This window comes from Tiliqua scincoides, chromosome 8 (assembly GCF_035046505.1).
Source record: "Tiliqua scincoides isolate rTilSci1 chromosome 8, rTilSci1.hap2, whole genome shotgun sequence".
Classification (NCBI taxonomy): Eukaryota; Metazoa; Chordata; class Lepidosauria; order Squamata; family Scincidae; genus Tiliqua; species Tiliqua scincoides.
In genome coordinates, this window is record NC_089828.1 from 17,432,744 (window position 1) to 17,454,594 (window position 21,851).

Sequence of the window (21,851 nt, forward strand, 5' to 3'; positions counted from 1 at the left end):
GTTTATATAGTGTCTCTTCCAAATAACTTGTGAAATGAAGCATTCCAGAATTGCAGCAGTAATGATGATATACAGCATTTTTGAAATATAATAGGTAGGGAATTGTTTAATCATGAAGAATAATGATTCGTTTAGAAAATACCTAACTGGAATGAAGGATTAGAGTTCTTTGGTGTGGGTACTGCATTTCTATTTCAAATACTATGTATACTGACTATAAACCATGTCCAGTTCCAACAGGGACCAAATTGTAAGAGATGAAGCTATAGATCTATACACAGCAGAATTGGTAAAACTAGCTTAATCTATGGGTGTTTTATTCTTATTGAGGCTAGTACAATGATACGCTTCAGTTTTACAAGCTGAAATGGAAAGTCTTGTTTAAATGCATTGTTTGATGGCAAATTGAACAGATGGTTTTCTAAAACTTAAGTATTGCATAACAGAGTTTTAAATGTCAGACACTGATGTTTCCATTATGTGATGATGCATTATTTGAGATGACACTCGATGTTCACCCTTCCCTTTCCTTCCCACTTCCATTATAATGGAGAATTTTGACTGCTTGCCCTATAGTGATGTCTCCCTTGATATTTCCCATTAGTTTTCAATAGTTACCTTTTGCCTGCATGCCAACCTTCAGTTTAATGGCCTTTTTTGTGTGTCATTTTGTTTTGTTTCCCATCGTGGTTTTGTTTATTTCTTTTTTGGTTTTTCCTGTTTTCTCTTTAAATCGTCGTGGTGTTTGCCCTTCATATTCCCCAATGTTTGCACATGACAAGATGTTGCCATCCCAACATTACCTCCCACTTCACTGACCAGTGCCACTACTGACCATCTAGCACCAGCTACAACTGGACCGTTGCCTTCTGCTCCTCGAGATGTTGTTGCTTCCCTTGTCTCTACCCGATTCATCAAGCTGACATGGAGGACACCTGCTTCTGATCCCCATGGAGACAATCTTACCTATTCAGTATTCTACACCAAGGAAGGTGTGAACAGGTATACTTAATCCTTTTTTTAAATTTCAAATTTCAAAATGTATAAGGCCGTTTCTGGCCAGTTATGCATTGTATTTCTGACCTGCCCCCATCCCATAGGGCTGAGGGTGGTAATAGGTTGAAGTGCATGGTATACCTCCTGTTTGCCACTGTTGGTTAATAACATCTGACAGAAGGGGAATGATTGCCTGGACCTAATAGAGTAATGAATGCCTCATTGAGAGAAGGAGCAGTCCTGGCCACCTTGAAGAAGGACGTTTGTGAGTCTACTCCTGTTTGTGATGCCCTTGTGGGAACCACATAACTGGTCAGACTATTAATATCCTCTGCCTGGGCAATGTACTTAATTAGGTCATGACCAGGAAATATAAGATGTTCTGTTGGCATTATTTATCTACATACTTTTTAGTCTGGCTTTAGAGCTGCATTTGGCACTGAAACTGCTTTTACTGCCCTGATGGATGACCTATACTGGGAGAAAGAGAGGGCGAGTACCACACTGCTAATTTTCCTGTACCTCTCAGCTGCTCATTTCATTGATCATGGTATTCTTCTCGAAGAGCTCCCTGGCAAGGGAATTGGTGACACCGTGTTTTGGTGGTTTTTTTCCTAGAGGACTGGTTCTAGAAGATAATGCTGGGGTACTCTTGCTCTGTGCCATAGCATTTATGTGATGTGGTTTCAGTAGACATCTCTTTGGACTCCCATGCTTTTTAATGTCTGCATACAGCTGCTGAATGAGGTCTTCCAGAGATTTGGAGTGAGGTACCATCAGCACATTGATGGAACTCAGCTGTATTTGTCCTTTTCATTGAAGCTGGAAAAAGTGGTAGGGACCCCTGAATGGGCTTTTGGAGGCTCTAATGCAGGGCTTTTCAAACTCAGGCGTCATGACACCCCAGCCTGTGGGCCCTGACCTGTTTACCCTTAACTGGCAGTGGCAGCGGCAGCCTGGAGGCAGGGAGGAGGCAGCCGCACGATCCCCAGGATTGTACAACTCAGGGGGGCTGCAGGGGCTTAGGTCCACTTACCTGTAGCCTCCTGGGGTTGTGGGGAGCCCAGCATGACCTGCAGGGCTCCCCGCAGCTTTGAAAGCAAAAGTGGAGCAATCACGCCCTGCCTCCGCTAAAGCGGGAGTGCAATCGCTGTACTTTCACTTCCGAAGCTACAGGGAGCCCTGCAGAAGGTTGCACAGGGCTCCCTGCACCCCTGGGAGGCTGCAGGAGGATCGGGTAAGTGGACCCAAGCCCCTGCAGCCCCCCTGACCGGCACGATCCTGGGGATCACACCGCTGCCTTCCTCCCCCACCCCCTCAAGAACTTAGAGGGGCTCAAACTCTCCCTGAGAGTTTGAAAACCGCTGCTCTAATGGGTTGGATGAGAGTTTTTAAACTGCAACAGAAGTTTTGTCCTGGATTTATAGATTCAGAGACAGGCAACTGTTCTTGTGAACAGTGTCCTATAATTTGTCTGTGTGTACTTCAGCACAAAGGACTAGCATACCCTATTTTCATTTTTTATCACAATACTAGAACAAACAAGTACTTAACTATGCCAGGAAACGATTGGGGAAGGAATCTCCAGTGTTAATTTGTAGTGTCCAGTGCTTGCATTGGGTGAGTACCTTGAGAGAGTGCAGATGGCTTACTTCAGCCAAAAAATATTGCTAACTGAAATTAATCCCACTTATAAAGCATTGCAGTAGTGTAAATAGTAGTGTAAATAGGTTACCCACCAGAGCGTGGGTAACCATGGTCACAGTCCTTGTTCAGGAGATGCAGTAGCTGGCATAGCAGCCTAAGATGCTGAAAAGCATGCCATCTAGAACTCCAGTTAAAATGTAGGAACTAGCTGCACTTACAGGCTTTGAACCCGAACTTTGGGTTGGGGGCGAGAGTAACTAAATCCAGAACAAGTCTGCTGGCTGAAGGTGGATGTGTTCTTTGGAACTTCTGAAGGAGGTGAGGAACTATCCCTTTCTATAGAAAGACGTGAAGGAGAGGGAGGTTCTAAAACTGCTGCTTAATTGACCTGAAGGCAGTTTTTATGATGTTGCTTTTTCTCTTATCCTCAATTCACAGCTGCTATTGAACTATTTCTGGGGAAGCTCAGAAGTGAAGCCCCTTTTCGCTTTCAGAGAAGGAGTTATGCTTGAAGACTGTAATGTGATTCGAGGGCTTTCCTCAGATGAAGCTTCCACTGTTTGAAGTGCAAGCTCTCTGTTCACATTTATTTTTATTCACTGCTACCCTGCTCAGCTGATTTCTTCTCAAAACAAGGAGCCCCTGTGGCTATTCCTCACCAGTGCAGGCAATCGGATTCTCAATCCCCCATTATATGTGTACATGGGGCAGATTGAACAGCCAAGAAGCTGATTACACTATAGATTTAGCTATAAGGTCCAGAGAAAAAGAAGATGCAGCAAGCTAGCACACCAAAAGATTTAACAGTGTCATCTAATGTGATTTATTCCCTCCTTTCATAGGAAACTGTTTCCTACATATTTGTTGCTCCCAATAGAGGAACTGCATGTGGTTCTTGTTTCTTACAATTTCCATATCCAAATGCAAATTAGTGAAGAGCCTACCACTCTCCAGAGTCCTCTGCACATGCCAGAGAAGGAAGAGAGGTCTGTTGGTAGTAAACCAAGCCAACATTTATTTAAAAAAAAAAAGAAAAAAGATTTTTTTATGTCATTTGTGAACCCTTGTAGATAAGAACAAAGTTCTTATCTTTCGTTCTGAACTTTTGTTCAAAGTTCTTATCATGCTTTTGAAAGCTTAAAGCTGTGTTATGTTTTTATTCCAAATTAATATTTTAATCAATTTTAAAGCATTTTTATCAAGTGTAATCACTATCATATAGGTGGTATATATGGTTTTATGCCTGTTACTGTCAGCAGGCATAACCAGAGGCATTATTTCATTAATTGAGCAGGATATTGCTTTTTATCGTTTTATAAATCCAACTTTTTGTTATAGCAGTGTTTCGTTTTTACCATTTTAGACTGCCTCTACACATTTGTGATTTTTAATTGTGGCATGTTTGTGTCATGTGTTCACCCACCATGTGAGAGCCTTGTTGGCTGATCTGCAGGATAAACATTTTAAAATATAATATGCAGGCCATAGAAAGGAACTTCCTGCCAACTTCTTTCTGCTAAAATTTTGTCATGCAGTGTGCATATGCTGAGGAACAGGACAGCTGCTTTCTTATTAAATTTCCTCTGACTGCCTCCAAAGATAGCAATGGAGTATTCTGTGACATATTTCACAACAGCTTCTGCCTGACAGGAAAGACTTGCTTATTTCTGTTAGACTTCACAGGTTTATAGCTGGTTGGTTGATTTTAAACTTCTGTTTGGTGGATGAAATGAAGCATTTTCCCCTCTTTGTTGTTGCCCATGTGCTTGTAGTATAGCAAGTGACTTAGGTAAAAAGTAATATGCAACGGCCTTTTGCCAAGGGGCCACATAATAGTTCTGCAGGGACTATTCAAAACTCTACCCTCTCTTCAGTGAGCCCTATCTACAAATGAGGAAATATCCTAGATACTAGCTATATCTGTAATTAAGGCATCTGAGCCATCTAGGACAGGGGTGTTGAACTCATTTCATACAGGGGGACAAAGAGCATTCCTGATGCCTGCTGAGGGCCAGAAATGATATCATTAAACATATCATGACCAGAAATAAGCATTTTTTTCTCACTTAAGAACTCCTTATCTGGAAATGACGAGAAGAGAAAATATGTAAACCTTGATCATATTTTTAAGATATGGGAGAGCCATATCTGCTTTAGTGGAGGCGTGGTATGATCGCTTCGCTTTCACTTTCAAAGCTGTGGGGAGCACTGCAGAAGGTTGTGCAGGGCTCCCCGCACCCCTGGGAGGCTGCAGGAAGCTCGGGTAAGTGTACCCAAACCCTTGCAGCCCCCTGGGGATCGCCGCTGCCTCCTCCTGCTTCCAGGCTGCCCCCACCCCTTAAGGTGAAAGTGGCCAAGGCCCATAGGCTGGGGCGTCACGACGCCCCAGTTTGAAAAGCCCTGACCTAAGGGGAGGGAGCTAAAATCTTCTGACCTTGGAACCAACATAGGCTCAGAACACATACACGTGTGCTACCAACAACAGCCACTGAGAAGGATACTATGCTGGGGTGAATAGGGACATGAGTTCTTCTAGATATCAGCTGCCTTGGCTGTAGTGATGAAAGAAAGGAGATCGTAGTGCTTCACCTCAAATTTGAAAATTTTGTGCATTTATTGACATTTGATTGTTTAAAATGCACAGATTGAAAGTATAGTTAAATGTAACTATTAAACTTTAACAAAGGATTTAGAGATAGATGTACACATCTATAATAGGATTGTGACTTAGGAATGAATAAAGGAATGGAAAACATAAATGAAAAAGAAATAGAGCAAATTATTCCCATTTTTGTCAGTGGTCATCTCTTAAGGCTACAGTCATTGGCACATTTACTTGGAAGTAAATCCCATTGAAATCAACAGGATTTTTTCACCTGCTTTATTTTGAAAAAACAGATTTTGAATGTGTGGACAAGATGAACGTACAGTCAGGCCTCTTTATCCCAGGCTTTTTTGTCTGGCTTTTCATCTGGCGTTTTGTTGATGGGTGAAAGTTTGCCTTTTGCAGCTCTACAACAGTGCTGTGGTATGACTGCTTCCCTGGATTATTTTGTTTTTCCCAAATGACTCGGTGATGTGCGTTAGTTTTTTGCTTTGTTTATTACATTTCTTATGATTTATTGTTCAATGTTAAAATTAATGTTTTAATGCTTTGTTTTGATTATTTTAAAATACTTGTGATACATTGTACACTTATTATGGAGCTTTGAAAGCCATCTTAGGCATTTGCTTTGGCATGGGAAAAGCAGGATATAAATTTTTCAAATAAATTTAGCTGCGGATTAGGGACCTGTGGATTTGACTATCGCAGGTCCCAAACCCACAGGGCTGGCCCAGTGTGGACCCTCCAGAGGCAACTGGAGCATAAGGCCTTCTAAGGCCTCTGGGAAGCTTTAGAAGATCACTTCCAGTTTTGGGGGGAAAACCAAAAGTGGTGTTCTAGGCTTATATAAGGCCTTTTGAGGCCCCAGGGTTTTCTCCCTTCTGGGAGAAACCGGAGGCCTTTTATAAGGCCTAAAACATCATTTCTGGTTTCTCCCAGAGGCCTCAGAACACCTTCTGGAGGCAACCAAACCCCTACTAATGCTGAGCCTTCACTGTATGTTAAAATTAGTGTGTACAAGTGTGTTACCAAAGTTTGAAGTGTGCTTCCAGTTTTTGGTGTTTTTTTTTAACTGTGCTCCATCTATCAGAAGTCTGAGAAATGCTGGTTTTTTTTTGTGGGATCTTGCAAAGATTTTAGTTCAAAGCAAGGGTGTTTGCCATCATTATTGCTTGGCATATTGTTGCATACCAATATTATTGTGTTTTGTCCTGGTTTACTGTTTAGGCAAGTAGTAAATTTTAGAGTTTCTTTTTCCTGTTTTGACTAGCTTTCTCTCATGTGTCCATTTCTAATTCTAAAAGGGAACGTGTTGAAAACACAAGTCATCCGGCAGAAATGCAAGTGACAATTCAAAACCTGATGCCTGAGACAGTATATGTTTTCAGAGTTGTAGCTCAGAACAAACATGGACCTGGAGAGAGTTCAATACCATTGAAAGTGGCAACTCAACCTGAGGGTAAGCATTTAAAGTTGCTGTTCTCTTTGTTCTCTCTCTGAATTTTGAATTATGGCAGATGACGAAACTTTGTCTTCTCAAAGGGTATTCTGCTAACTGTATTCTAATTGACTTGCCAATTAGGTGATAATTCTGGCCTCATCTGAGCCACTTAAACCTGAATCTTTCGCGTCTTCCTTATGTTAATAAACTTATTCTATATTTCATTAATTTAGGGATGATTAGCCTGAGTTCAGTACTACTTAATACTCACTGAATTTGGTTGAAAGAGATCTAAGCACAGGACTAAGGACTCAATTCTGTTCAACTTTCCACCACCAATGAAACTGCAGTGTAGTCCTGAGATAAGGGAACAAACTGTCTCTTACCTTGAGGAGGCCTTCAAGACTGCCTCCCCACCACAGGATGAAGTTCATGCCTCATTGCATTGCCCACATCAGCGCTGGAAAGTTGGATAGGATTGGGCCCTAGGTCTTTGAGTTGGGCCCAAAGAATTTTGATTAAATTGTTCCCTAGTTGAGTTTGTGGCACAGTATGCTCAGGAATGCAATTTTGTATTTTTTTTTTTTTTTTGGATGTAAATAGCTATATGGTAACATTAAACTGCTTCTGGTTTTTATACCTACAATAGAGCAGGAAGTACATTATGCCTGAGACAGTCATGTGTTTCCTTTAAGAAGGAAAATTATTGTAGCACACAGTATCATAGAACATGGGGCCCAAAGCAACCCAAGGAGCTTGAATTTTGTAAGAAAGCGGCACAAGTGAAACTTCTGACTGTTCCTGTTTAAACACCAGCATATCTTTAACATGGATCCTCAGAGAACATTTTTAATTATTAGGGTCTGATAATTCAGATAATAGGGAGGGACTGTAGCTCAGTGATAAAGGACTTGCTTTGTATGTTGAAAGCTCCAGGTTCATTCATCTTGACATCTCCAGATAGGACCAAGAAAAATTCTTGTCTGAAACCCTGGAAAGTTGCTGCCGGGTAGTGTACACAATATTGAACTAGGTGAACCAGTAGTTTGACTCAATACATGCTGAGTTTACTCTCTTTTATTCACACTTCTTGCTTCTGATGCTAGGCTTATTTATGGTTTTTGTTTTCTTAAGTAATGGTTTATTTTCCCTGCGCTCTCTTCTTTATATATAATGGTACTGGCAAAATTTGTCAGTAGTGGACAGCATTTCAGGCACAGGGAGATAATGGATTAGCATGGTTCATCTGTAGGTGAATTCAGAGACAGGCAGAGTTCTGTCTTTACCACCAAATTAGTTCCCGGATGTGTCCCTCAGAGCAATTCAGCAATATATAGCAGTCTATATCCATATAGTTTTTTCAAAATTTCTGCTTCAAATATTAGTGGAATGGATTTAGAGCTCTTTGCCTCAGGTTACCAGTTTCAAGACTAATAGATTCTACTGGGTAAATTTATAATACTTTTTGCATATTTTTCAGTTCAGCTTCCTGGCCCAGCACCCAACATTCGAGCATATGCTAACTCTCCCACATCTATCACTGTCAGTTGGGCAACACCCTTATCCGGCAATGGTGAAATTCAGAACTACAAGCTATACTATATGGAGAAGGGGACAGACAGTGAGCAGGTATGATGTGTGAGTTCTTCTTAAGATCATATAATGGCAGTTGAACTCTAGGACTGCAGCATACACATAGTAAATCAAATCGAATCAAAGACCTTTATTGGCATGAAACAGTAAAATTGCTAGTTTTTTATAGTTGCCTTTCTGTATCTGTATACTGCAGTTGTTTAACTGGGTGATATAGAATGCTATCACATTAGGACAATGTAGTGTTTTATCATCTGGCCATAAACAGGCACGTTGGCCTCTTTATGCGTGACCCCCAAAAAACAGAACCCATAAAAATTTTATTAAATCCTACAAAGGTCCAGTAAATTTCAAGAAACTTACTGGACTCAAACTTCAATCTGTATATGATTATTCCCCAAAGTTTCTGTTATCTTGGTCGCTTTGCATAAAAGTTATGTTCTTTCCAAAATATGCTCCAAATGGGCTCTGTGGCGTTGGAGACAAACTTGCATACGTCGTGCAAAATTGTCAACTACTCAAACACATTCCTCTTTGGGGATTTGCCTGATTTTTGCTGTGATTGCTGCTTTCAGTTCACCAATCATTTGAGGGTTGTTCTGGTACACATTTTCTTTGAGATACCCCAACAGATAAAAATCTGGGGGGTTCAAGTCTGGTGAGTGCGGTGCCCACTCAACATCACACTTCCTGCTGATCAGTCTCTCCTGAAATTGCTCTCTCAGCCAGGCTAGGGAGTCATTTGATGTGTGTGGGGTGGCCCCGTCTTGCTGGAACCACTGTTCATCTCGATCTATCCCTCTGCGTCGTCCCAGTGATGCCCAAAACTTCCTCAGCACTGCCACATAGCGCTCTGTATTCACCATTTGAGGTCTCTCATTTTAGTCTTTGTACCAATATGGACTGATAATGCCATTTTTAGAAATTGCTACCCATGCTGTGCACTTTGTTGAGTATAACGGCCTCTGTAACACATCCTCCGGTGCGGCTGTACCCCAGTAAACATTGTTTTTGCTATTAACATGTCCTGACAGCAGAAAGTGCACTTCGTCAGAGAACCAAACATGATCCAAGAAGTCTGGATTGTCTTTGATTGTGTCACAAAACCATTCACACATGGTTACGCATTTTTCCATGTCTGCCTCCATAAGTTTTTGCTTTATTTGGATCTGGTAAGGATACAAATGAAGATCTGATTTTAGAACACGCCCCAAAGACTCTTGAGAGATTCCCAGCTCTTGACTGCGTCGTCGAAGTGATTTCCTTGGGCTCCGCCCCACTGAGTCCCGTACAGCATCAATGTTCCTTTCTGTTCTAGCACTCACCCTCCGACCAGAATAAGTGTCCCTCAGACCTTTAGAATTAAGATTTTGCACAGTCCCATACTCTCTGAACTTCTGAACCCAGTCAAAAATTCTTCTTTTTGATGGAGCATGACGACACTGAAACTTTCTCCGAAAATTGACTTGCACTACAGTGTATGATTTGTTGGCGAAATAGGCCTCCACGCAAAATGTCATTTCCTTGGTTGACCAAGACATATTGGGGAAGATTATTGTTCCAATATTTCATGCACAAAGTCGACTTGTATACCCTGAAAGAAAAAAGAAGAAAAATTAAATTTAACAGTTTTATTCAAAGATTTGTGGGTTCTGTTTTTTTTTTGGGTCACCCTGTACTAATTTTCCTTAACAGCTATCTGTTGATTTTATAAACGTCTTGAAAACCCCTCCCCCATGATTTTTCATAGGTCATTTCAAAAGAAACAGTGCTATGAACAGGCTCCATTTACCTTCTTGATAGGGCCACCTACCTTACTTGTTTAGATATGTTTGGTCTAACATTAGGTTCATATGACTTTGGTGATAGAAGTATGATCTGATTGCCTATGTTGTGTCATACTGCCATCACATATTTACTGTGTGTTTCCTGTTTGGCTTGGATTACTCCAAGGAGGAGGAGAAAATGGCACTGCATTAGTAAAAGGATATGAAAGAAGATTGGGAGAAATGGATATTAGAATATATGATGCAGTAGACAAACATAGGGATCATTATTGCTGAGGGGAGACTAAGTGAGGAGGATCCCTGGCTTAGTCCAGATTCCATCTCATCTCACTACTTCTTTTGGGTGGGGCAACATCTCTAGCTGGATTTAATATTCCAGGGTATCTGTTACTTTATCCTTCAGTACCAGAGTATATCCCTGGCTGGGGATGATACTGTTTCCCTGCAGAAATGAAGAATCTCCACAGTAGCATTTGTAAATTATACTTAAATCTTCTAACCTTTTCAATACAGGACATTGATGTTGGAGGTCTTTCTTATACAATAAATGGTTTGAAAAAATATACAGAGTATAGTTTCCGAGTAGTAGCCTTCAATAAACATGGTCCGGGAGTTTCTACGCAAGATGTTGTTGTTCGAACTCTGTCAGATGGTGAGTACTGAAATTGTGCTGGACAAAGGATGTTATCCATTTAAATGGAATTTTAATTGGTAAACTTTGTTTGTGCATATGAAATAAGTATGTAACATTGAAACACTGGGAAATAACTATTATCCCTTTTTAATTATTTAGACTACTTGGTCACTAGGAAAAATGTTCTTAATTCTGGTTTGGGGAGCCTACTAATTGGTTTTCTGTTTACTTGTCTCCCTCTTCACCTTGCTCAAAATTCCGATGTGAACTCCTTGCATCTGACTGGGATCAGTCTTTCTGATTTGTTACTCTGTAAATGCCGTGCATGTTGGTTTTAAAAGCATTTCAGAAACAGATGGTGGTTCATATAAGCTGGACGAGAATGTTGGGAAATTTGTATAGATCAAAACTTGATGAACAAGTTTCTCTAAACTTGCTTTCCTCCTGTGCAGCCATTCTCCCCCTCCCCAAAATATATAGATTTCATTTCAGTATGCATTGCAGGCCAGAGAGACAAAGGCTGCAATCCTAACCACGCTTTCCAGAGAGTAAGCCCCATTGAACAAAATAGTACTTCTGAGTAGACCTGGTTAGGATTGTGCCCAAAGATAAATAACTTGGGGTCAAATCTATTTCTGTTTAAATTAGAGCACTTAGGGGGTGCCTTTAATTTACATTGACTAGAATAGTCTCCATGAAGTTGTTTTGCCAGCTAAGGACAGTCTTTAGCTTGTGGCATGCTGTAATCACTCTCAACATAGAACCTTATAACACTACTGTGTCACTCAGGTTGAATATGGCTTCTCCAGCTTCTATGTGTGGCTCAGTTTATAAAAGATGTGCTTTCCTTTCCATGCATAGTATAATAGCTATAGCTTCTGTTAAATGCAGTGCTTCCTTATAGATTAAAAGGGGGGAGGGGAAAACGCTATATCTGTAACACTGTAGCTTATTTCTGTAACCCATCATTTATTTGGAATTGTTTAGATGAATTATTTTTACCTAATGGTAAATTAAAGCATCATGACTGCTCACCCTCCTTGTTTTGTTTTGCAAAGGTTGTAACTTGCATACTAAAAATATAGTGACTTGCAGGCAGCCCTCAGGCACCATCAGTTTAAAATAGATGTTTGCTCTTGATCACACCTGCTAGATCCAAATCAACATGTATCTAAAGAATGGCATTACGCTTTTTAAGAGAATCTACCACTATTAGATTATGAATAGAAAAGTATATTAATTTTGCTGTGGAAAAGAGAATGAGTGGAAGTGTGATGTAAAAGCTACTGCCAAGGATAGTGTTATAACACATTCAACTCGTTATTGAAATGATCAGTAAAGACTCTAGTTGTCATTATTTGTGTTGCCTAAGCACTGTTGATGAATATATTTTGTTTGCCACCTCATTTTGGTGAACAGACTGTTTTGAGTTAAAGGAAAGGTGGTTCAGTAATTGTGCTTTGTTTGTGCATATGAGAGTGGCTTCATAATGTACAAATCTTCCCTAAATGTCAGTTTGGCTAAGTTGAATGAATCTCTTCTGGGATTCTCCATGGAAGTATGACATACTCCATGTTGGCAACCTTCAGTCTCGAAAGACTATGGTATCGCGCTCTGAAAGGTGGTTCTTGAACAGCGTCTAGTGTGGCTGAAAAGGCCGATTCGGGAGTGACAGTCCCTTCCACACCGGGAGCAAGTGCAGTCTGTCCTTGGTCTGTCTCCCTGGCTATGGGCCTTCCTTCTTTGCCTCTTTGCCTCAGTCTGTTGGCCAAGTGTCTCTTCAAACTGGGAAAGGCCATGCTGCACAGCCTGCCTCCAAGCGGACCGCTCAGAGGCCAGGGTTTCCCACTTGTTGAGGTCCACTCCTAAGGCCTTCAGATCCCTCTTGCAGATGTCCTTGTATCACAGCTGTGGTCTACCTGTAGGGCACTTTCCTTGCACGAGTTCTCCATAGAGGAGATCCTTTGGGATCCGGCCATCATCCATTCTCACAACATGACTGAGCCAACGCAGGCGTCTCTGTTTCAGCAGTGCATACATGCTAGGGATTCCAGCTCGTTCCAGGACTGTGTTGTTTGGAACTTTGTCCTGCCAGGTGATGCCGAGGATGCATTGGAGGCAGCGCATGTGGAAAGTGTTCAGTTTCCTCTCCTGTTGTGAGCGAAGAGTCCATGACATACTAATAATGTGTAAAAATAGCAAGGTCGCATTTTAGTAATGTATAAAAGCTGGCTTCTCTCTGTATGTGCGTAAGTCATGCCATGCAGCCGTATTTGATGCATTCCATCTTCTGAAGCAAGGTGGGTGGTTTCAGGGAATAGGGCTTCTTCCGTAGTTTCAAGCAACACAATCCACAAGACTTTTCCTAGGGGAAGCCCAACAAACTCTCTTTATTCCAGAGGTCAATAAAGAGAGTTTGGTGGGCTTCCCCTAGGAAAAGTCTTGTGGTTTGTGTTGCTTGAAACTACTGAAGAAGCCCTATTCCCTGAAACCACCAAACCACTTGGTTTGTCAAGGTGTCTTTCAGACAGGCTATTGTTATTCTCACTTGACTACCTAGACATGATCGGAAGCACATTCTGGTTGCATCAGGGAGGCTTTCTGAGGCCTGGGGAGACGGTTCCAAGCCTCTGCGGGCCTCGGAACACCTCTGGACGTGGCCAGGAGGTTCTGCCGGTCTCTTCAGGTGGTCAGGTGAGGGATTTGTGGTAGTACCGCTCCTACTTGGAGGGTCGGTCCCAGATGGTGGTGCTGGGGGATGCCTGCTCCACACCCTGGCCTTTGAGGTGCGGGGTGCCGCAGGGCTCAATTCTGTCCCCCGTGCTATTTAACATCTACATCAAACCGCTGGGAGAGGTCATCCGGGGGTTTGGAGTGGGGTGTCATCAATATGCTGATGACACCCAGCTCTATCTCTCCTTTCCTCCAGACTCCAGGGTGGTGGTTGAGGGCCTGGAGCGCTGTCTGGAAGCAGTGAGGATCTGGATGGGGGCTAACAAGCTGAAATTAAATCCAGATAAGACAGAGGCTCTCCTGGTTCGGAAATCCTCGATGCAGGTGCTGAACTATCGGCTTGCCCTGAATTGGGTTGCACTCCCTCTGAAGGAGCAGGTCCGCAGCTTGGGGGTCCACCTGGACTCGCAGCTGCTCCTGGATTCCCAGGTGGCGGCTGTGGCTAGGGGGGCCTTCGCTCAGCTTCAGCTGGTGCACCAGCTGCGGCCATACTTGGATCGTGCAGACCTGGCCATGGTGATCCATGCCACGGTGACATCGAGGTTAGATTATTGTAACGCGCTTTATGTGGGGCTGCCCCTGAAGATGGTTTGGAAACTGCAATTAGTGCAGAATGCGGCGGCCTGTGTCGTTACTGGAGGTAGGCAGTTTGACTCTGTCAGCCCACTTCTCCGGGGGCTACATTGGCTGCCCATTCGTTTCCGGGCCCAATTCAAGGTGCTGGTTTTGACCTTTAAAGCCCTTTACTGCTTTGGGCCAGGGTATCTTAGGGACCGCCTACTTCCGTACAATCCAGCTCGTCCTCTTAGGTCATCAGAGAAGGCCTTTTTACAAGTGCTGCCGCCTAGGGAGGTATGTGGGTCGGCGGCAAGAAATAGGGCCTTCTCAGTAGTGGCACCAACGTTATGGAACTCCCTTCCCCTTGACTTAAGAATGGCTCCCTCTCTTGAGACTTTTCAGCAGGGCCTGAACACCCTTCTGTTTAAACAAGCCTTCTGAGTTCATGGCCTTTTAAACATCTTTTTTAACATCTTTTCTACATCTCTTAGTATTTTTTACAGGCCTGATTCCTATGATCTGCTGTTCTATGCTCCTTTTACCTGATTTTTTATCTGATTACTGTTTTTATGATATTTGTTAATATGTTAATGTTTTTATCTGTTTTTTAATACTATGTTTTAATCTGTTTTTAACCTGTTGTAGGCCCCCCTGGGTCCATTTGGGGAGAAGGGTGGGGTATAAATAAAGTTGTTATTGTTATTACTAGGTTATCTGCGGGTTTTGGTATCTGCAGGGGATTCAAGAATGGACCCCCTCAGTAACAGTGAGGTCCAACTGTATATTAACTTTTCAACAAAAGTTCACAGCGCATCTTATAGGCAAAATTAAATGACTTTATGTCCCAAAAGGGCTTACAATCTAAAAAGATGCAAAAGAACACCAGCAAATAGCCACTAGAAAAGACACTGTTCTGGGGAAAAGAGGGACAGTTACTCTTCTTTCTAAATCTAAGAGGGGCAGCACTAGAAAAAGTGCCTTTTCGTGTAGTTAGCAGGGTTATTATGCTTTTTATGACTGATTTTATTGTGAGCTTTGAAAGCTTTGGCTGTGAGTGGGATAGAAATTCTTAAAGTAAATAATGCACACAGATTTCATTGTGGTTCATGCGTTTGCAGGGTAATAGCGTATTTGTATGGGATTCCTTTTGTGTGTTACATGTTTGTAGCATATTCACACAATGTTTCCCTGGCGTCTGTTGCTTCCAAATTACACCAAATTGTTGTGTTCATTTGTAGTCTTCTATTGATAGAGCATTAAATAAAAGGCAAAATTCCAACAAAATAGCACAATCTTTGTGTGTTGTTCACACTTGGAAGCTATAAGAGAACTGCTAAGTATGCAATGGAAAGTTTAATAACAGTGATTCCAAAGTATCCATTTGCAAAGGAGGTTGCGTTTGGACTTGCTACCTTCCAAATAGCCCCTGCTGCAGCTGAGTAACTCTGCCTTGTCTTTGTATTGGGTGTAACTGGATTGTTCACTTGTTGCAGACACAATTGGGTTTATAGGAACCTAGAACAATTCATGCTGAGGTACATAAATGTAAACAGTAAATCTGTTCATGTGTAAGAGAATCATGCCTACAACTTGCATTAGTATTTCTGGCAGCTGTCAGAAATTTGGGCAACACTAATATACATCTATTTTATCAGTGCCAATTTTCTGAGGTTTTTTACTTTTGATCTACACTTCAATTAACTTTATCCATAAAATCAAACTATATGCCTTCAGTCTATTTTCTGGACCTATTTTCCCTTAGGTCTATATTTATTTCAATTAATTATATCTCACCTTTCCCTCTGCGTTCAAGGCAGTGTTCAATATAGGGGAGGAAAAAACCCAGGAAAATAAGAATGAAATATAAAGTGCAATAATAACAGTGCAGTTTAAAAACATTAAATATGGACTGCAGTCACAAAACCCAAAAGCAACTAACTATATGACCAGGATGGACTCATGCGTAGAGACAGCAGGTAACCGACTCTAAGGGAAGGTAATTCTCTTGCAGATCTGCATTGACAGTAGCTGGAAGTTTGCCCAGAGCAAAATTTAGGCAGAATTTTTTTTAAAGTTTGGATTGTGTTATAAAATCCATACAGTATACTGTGACCAAGAGCCTTTTTAAAATATTGTTTAAGACATTGAGAGGTGATAACTGGTAACTATAAATGAAACTCTTATTTGTACATTTAGTATTGCAAAATAATTCTCTTGAATTAGTTGTGAATAAGTTTCCTTTAATGTTTCTAGTTCCCAGTGCTGCACCCCAGAATCTATCTCTGGAAGTACAAAACTCAAAGGTAACTTATTTTTTGTCAGATCCACCGACAGTTCAACATTGTATTATATTTTTAACAAGTTCGTGCTCTGATTTCCCATATGCATCCTATTTTTTCCTTCTGAGCTGCCTGATCTTCTTAGCTCATATGTTGGGCTTGTGAAGAGTAAGGCATTTTCTATTTTTGAATCAGCTCGTTTTGTCACTTGCCTGCATGTTTGCTATTTTAGACACAATGTCCGTTTTCATGAACAAAACTAGACCAGGTGTTAGCTGTTGTCATACATTCTAGCCAGCATACACCTGGTTAAGCTGATCTTTACTTTGGGAATAGTGGAGTTGAGCAGTGCTAATTTCACAGGGGAATTTTGGGGGGGGGGCAGGTTAGAAAAGAAAAATAAAACTCAGATCTGACATATACTGTTGCTTGCAAATTTTCTATTGTGTAGATAAATATATGATGTATAGGTATAAAAATAATGTTCCACTATGCTGGCCTGTCATTCTAAAATAACACTGTTTTCTGATACAAACAGGCCACGGGTATGCAGACAGGTATTCGTGAATCTGGTATGCACGGATTTAGTTACCCGTAGATCTGCTTCCCACCATTCCAGTACATTGGTTTTTGTTTGGTAGCACTGGAAGTGCTGGTATTTCTTCTTTAAAATGACATACTTGCTGAACTGAAGAGCAGGCAACCAACTAGCACACTACAAGGAGACTGACTGAATGTTGACAAAAAGTGCTTCCTGTTAACAGTCAGTTAGTCTCTTACCTATAGCATGCAGGCTTATTGCCTACATTTTGCCTTTTAGTTCAGCAAGAATGTTGCTCTGTTTAAGGAAGAAACTCCAGCACTGCTAAACAAAAACTAAAGGGTGTGGGGGCTGCTATTTATATAGGGTTCCCCCATATCCGTTGTTTCTATCTGTGGAGGGCCCCCCAAAATGGAACTCCTACGGATATGGGGACAGTCTGTAGTAACATTTTAGGCCATAGAATCATGTAAGTTTTTATACACAGGTCCTGTATTTATATTTTCGTTGACTTAATATAGCAGAGATTTAGCATAAAGTGAAGAATGCGATTTATTCCACAGAGCATTATGGTGCATTGGCAGCCTCCTCCCGCCGGGACACACAATGGGCAAATCACTGGCTATAAGATTCGCTATCGAAAATTGACTCGCAAAAGTGATGTGACTGAGACCATTGTTGGGACGCAGCTTTCCCAGCTTATTGAAGGTGAGTGGATGACAGCCTGACTCCAAAAGTGAAAGAAACTGATTGCAGGTTCAAAGTTCCTTACCTTAGGCAAGCCAGTTTAATATATACTTTCTATAGTAAGCTCAGGCAGCATGGTTGACAGAACAAGGGGTCAAGCTACCAGAAGCTGGGCAATTGTTGCAACTGTTGGCATGCAACTGCACATTATGATGCAACCTTTTTCCGGTATTTTGTGCAAATGGTGAATGGCATGCAATTATTATCCTCAACAATAATAGGGGGAAGGGAAGGGGGGAGGCATTTGCAGGAGTTAAGTGGTAGGTGGAAGTGAGGGCATTTATTTTCCTACCCTGCCCCTCTTTCTTCTGCAACCCATTTCCTGGACTCTTTTCCCAACTTGTCCATCACCTGTCTCAAGACTAGCTGGGAGAAGAGAAGCCAGCCTGCTGAGGCTTGCTGAGGGCAAGTGGCAGGTGAAGGGGAAGGATAATCACCTTTGCCTGCTTCTCTCTGCAAATGCTCTCCTAGTTTTTCTGCATATCAGTGGAAAACATGGCATTGGGAATTGTGTTTGTGGTGATTATGCTCCTGCTTCAAATTGGTAAGGAGAGGAACAGTTGGTGTATCTTATATATAGTTGTGCATTGCTTAGTGACAGGGATGTGGACTGGCACCCCTGTTGCTAAGCAAGGCTTGACGTTATGTGAAGCTTCTGAAGGTAAGGTGATCCGTGCTCACTTCGCCTCTGGAGGCTTTTGTGAAGCCACACAATATTTGACAGAGCCATTTGGTATTTGATAGAGAAGCTTATGCAAAATTGCATGGATTTAAGTGTTTAGCCTTAACTTTTGATTGAAACTTGAAAACGGTCCTTGATAGTTAATACCTTTTAGTTTTTTAATGGAAGATCAAGATGTTACCATTTGCCACACACCAGCCAGGGGAACTGCAGAATCCTCACCCAAAAAAACAACTGCCACCCTGTATAATGTGTAGGATTGTGGCCTTAATGGGGAGCCATGACCAGTTGTCCAGTAGGTCAAGGGAGCTGCCAGCTGAAAAAATTTGGGAACCACTAGATTAGAGGAATGGCTGCCTTCCTCAGCACCTCTTCAGCAGGGTCCACTCCCTAATGTCACCCTCCATCTCTTGCCCTTCTCCTTACCTAGGCTTTACCTATGCAACCTACCCAACCACCCCTCTGCTAATGGTCTTTGTTGTCTCTCCTCCTTGCCTCCTGCTTCCTCTCTCCCCATCATGTAAGGCTTCCTCTGCTTTTCTGTCCCTCCTTTCTCCTCCTGTTGTCTGACTCCCTCCAACATTTTCCCTCTCAGTCCAATCTCTTGGGTCTTGGACCCCCTTGCTGTCTCCTTGCTCTCATCTTCCTGTTATCATTTTTTTTTCTTTCACATTTTTATACCACCCTTCCTCCAAAGAGCCCAGGGCAGTGTACACAGCTGCTCCCCTCCTTCCTGTCCTCACAACAACCCTGTGAGACTGAGAGAAAGTGACTGGCCCAAGGTCACCCAGGAAACTTTGTGGCTGAGGGGGGATTTGAACCTGGTTTGTCCAGGTCAAAGTCCACCTCCCAAACCACTACACCACCCTGGCTCTCATTCTCCCCCCCCCCCCGCCCCCCTGTCAGCTTTCTCCCTCTCCTCTCAGTTTCTTGCTCCTGGTCTCTCCCTTCTTTGCTATTCTCTCTTCTTTCAGTATTCCGCTATCAGTCTTTGCCTTTGTCTCTGCCTCTGTCTTCCTCCTCAACCCCATGCATCTCCCCTTTCCTGGGACCCTGACCATGCCCCTTTCAGGTAAGTCTCTGTCTCATCATCCTGATGCTTCCACGGCCCCAGCCGTCACACCATACAGCTTTTCTTATTTTCAGTTTTCAAATACATGAAGATGTAACATTTTTTCAACTTAACAATTAGGAATTTGGTGTTGATTTCCTTCTTTTTGGATAGACGCTCTTGTTTACAGAAAATGTAAGGAGTTCCTGTTGTGCAGTTTAAAGATGAGTAAATCTGAAGAGTAAAGTCTTTCTGTACTCTATAAACAACTTGCATGCTTTTTTGCCATTATCCACAGGGAAGATAATAATGTCAGTATCCTGTCACAGCTTCACAGAGAATAATATGTGGCAATTGAATTGAAGTGAGCACAAGAATTGCTTGCTCTTCGTAGCCTCTGGTTATGCTCAGGTAGCCACCTGAGAAGTTAAGGACTAAAACATACAGCACTTAATAAGCTGAATGTGTGTTGTACTTGCAATAAGCTATTGCAGAAATGCTAACTGTATGTGAGGTCCATTTAGCACTCATTTAGTTTTATACGTATTAACAAGGTAGTAAACTGGTGGAATTGTTACTGTTCTAATTAGAAGCACTGACATTCCAATCACTAGGAATTGTTTTAATATTATGCATTTTTTTTCCAGGTTTGGAACGAGGTACAGAGTACAGCTTCAGAGTGGCTGCCCTAACAGTTAATGGTACAGGGCTACCTACTGATTGGATGTCAGCAGAAACATTTGAAAGTGACCTTGATGGTAGGATTAAAGTGTGCTATGAGAGAGTGAGACAGAGAACTTTACTGTCCATTTAATGGACAAGATCCAAAGAGGTCCTTGGGCAGACCCAGGAATATCTTTTTCTTTCTTTTTGAGGAAGACCCTCATATCAAATAATTTAAAACAAATCACTGCTTTTGAGTTTTTTCTCAAAGTGAGAAGGGGTTTGCCATGCATCAGGTGGGGGGGGGGGAGGCTGCTGATCAAGAAACACAACTCCAATTCTCCCATGGATGTGCAGAACTAACCATTCAATTCTTTGGATGCAATCTTTTAAAAAGCAGATTTAGGGAGTCAATGTGGCAAGGAGTACTGAAGCAGCACTATCCCCATTCTCTTCCTTCATCTTGTGGGGACATGATGATGTCCTGCTAGTGGTAGTGCTGGGCCAAAATGGTGAGGAATCTGTTAGTTGAATCATTTTACACCTGGCAAAAGTACCTACCTTTTGGAGTAATTTTTTTCGTACTCCATTACTGAGGCAACCAGGCTGATGTTTCCTCACCCTAAACCAGGGGTGCCCAAACCCCGGCCCGGGGGCCACTTGCGGCCCTCAAGGCCTCTCTATGTGGCCCTCAGGGAGCCCCTAGCCTCCAATGAGCCTCTGGCCCTCCAGAGATTTGTTGGAGCCCACACTGGCCCGATGCAACTGCTCTCAGCGTGAGGGCAACTGTTTGGCCTCTCGAGTGAGCTGTGGGATGAGGGCTCCCTCCACTGCTTGTTGTTTCATGTCTGTGATGCAGTAGCAGCAGGAAAGGAAAGGGCAGCCTTGCTTTGTGCAAGGCCTTTTATAGGCCTTGAACTACTGCAAGACCTTCATTCATTCATATAAGTTCAACTTTAATATATTCATTTATGTAAATTTATTCAAATTTGAAATGTAAATTAATTCGGCCCTCAACACGGTGTCAGAGAGATGATGTGGCCCTCCTGCCAAAAACTTTGGACACCCCTGCCCTAAACCATTTCTACTTAGCTCAGTGTGACAAAATATGGGTGAGGATGCATATTCCATTTAAAGTAATGCAGCGCAGATATATGATACATCCAAATGCAGGATCCGGTGATAAGCTTACTGTGAACTACTTTTGAGCAACAAAACAGCTGTCAACTCAGAACATTAACCCAGTTGCTCTGCAACAGAAATGCATTCCTCAGAGAAAGTGCTGGATGGGGCCTTTATTTGCCATTAGTAATTTTTTTTCAGGTAGCCTCAATCTGTGATGTCAGGTGCACTGATTGACTGGGAACATCCATGAAAAAGAAGCCCTAAAAATAGTGTTTCTGTTGTTGGCAGCCCAGTATGTTAATAAGTATGAAACTGCATGGAAATGTGTTTTTCAGAACTTCCAGCGCCCACTGCTTTCCTTGAAAATTCAGCACAGCAGTAGCTAGCAGTGTCTTTAGCTATAACAGGATATCAGCAACATTTTTTCTTGACAGGAAAGTCATAAATATTAGGCTTGATGTTGAAGCATAGGAACTGTTTGCTGTCTCATTACAAATGAAGAAAATTGTTGATTTGATATTTCTTCATAGAATCACGTGTTCCAGAAGTTCCAAGTTCCTTACATGTCCGTCCACTTGTGACAAGCATTGTTGTGAGCTGGACTCCACCTGAAAACCAGAATGTTGTTGTCAGAGGCTATGCGATAGGGTACGGTGTTGGCAGCCCCCACGCACAGACCATCAAAGTGGATTACAAGCAACGATATTACACTATTGAGAACTTGGGTAAGAAATAGCAGTTATGTTGATGGCTATGTTTTTACTTTGAC

The 21,851-nt window shown here is 42.1% G+C and overlaps 1 protein-coding gene across 4 annotated transcripts in view; it reads left to right on the forward strand.

The window, feature by feature from the left end:
- NEO1 (neogenin 1) overlaps nucleotides 1-21,851 on the forward strand; it is a 132,990-nt gene that overhangs the window by 76,938 nt on the left and 34,201 nt on the right. For 2 of the 4 annotated variants that reach the window (XM_066635068.1, XM_066635069.1), the window contains exons 8-15: nucleotides 783-1,002; nucleotides 6,553-6,707; nucleotides 8,170-8,318; nucleotides 10,583-10,721; nucleotides 16,248-16,297; nucleotides 17,378-17,522; nucleotides 19,942-20,052; nucleotides 21,613-21,807. In XM_066635068.1, the coding sequence (XP_066491165.1) occupies nucleotides 783-1,002; nucleotides 6,553-6,707; nucleotides 8,170-8,318; nucleotides 10,583-10,721; nucleotides 16,248-16,297; nucleotides 17,378-17,522; nucleotides 19,942-20,052; nucleotides 21,613-21,807 (1,164 nt within the window). The remainder of the gene's footprint in view (nucleotides 1-782; nucleotides 1,003-6,552; nucleotides 6,708-8,169; nucleotides 8,319-10,582; nucleotides 10,722-16,247; nucleotides 16,298-17,377; nucleotides 17,523-19,941; nucleotides 20,053-21,612; nucleotides 21,808-21,851) is intronic. The other 2 variants (XM_066635070.1, XM_066635071.1) reach the window with 1 other exon arrangement.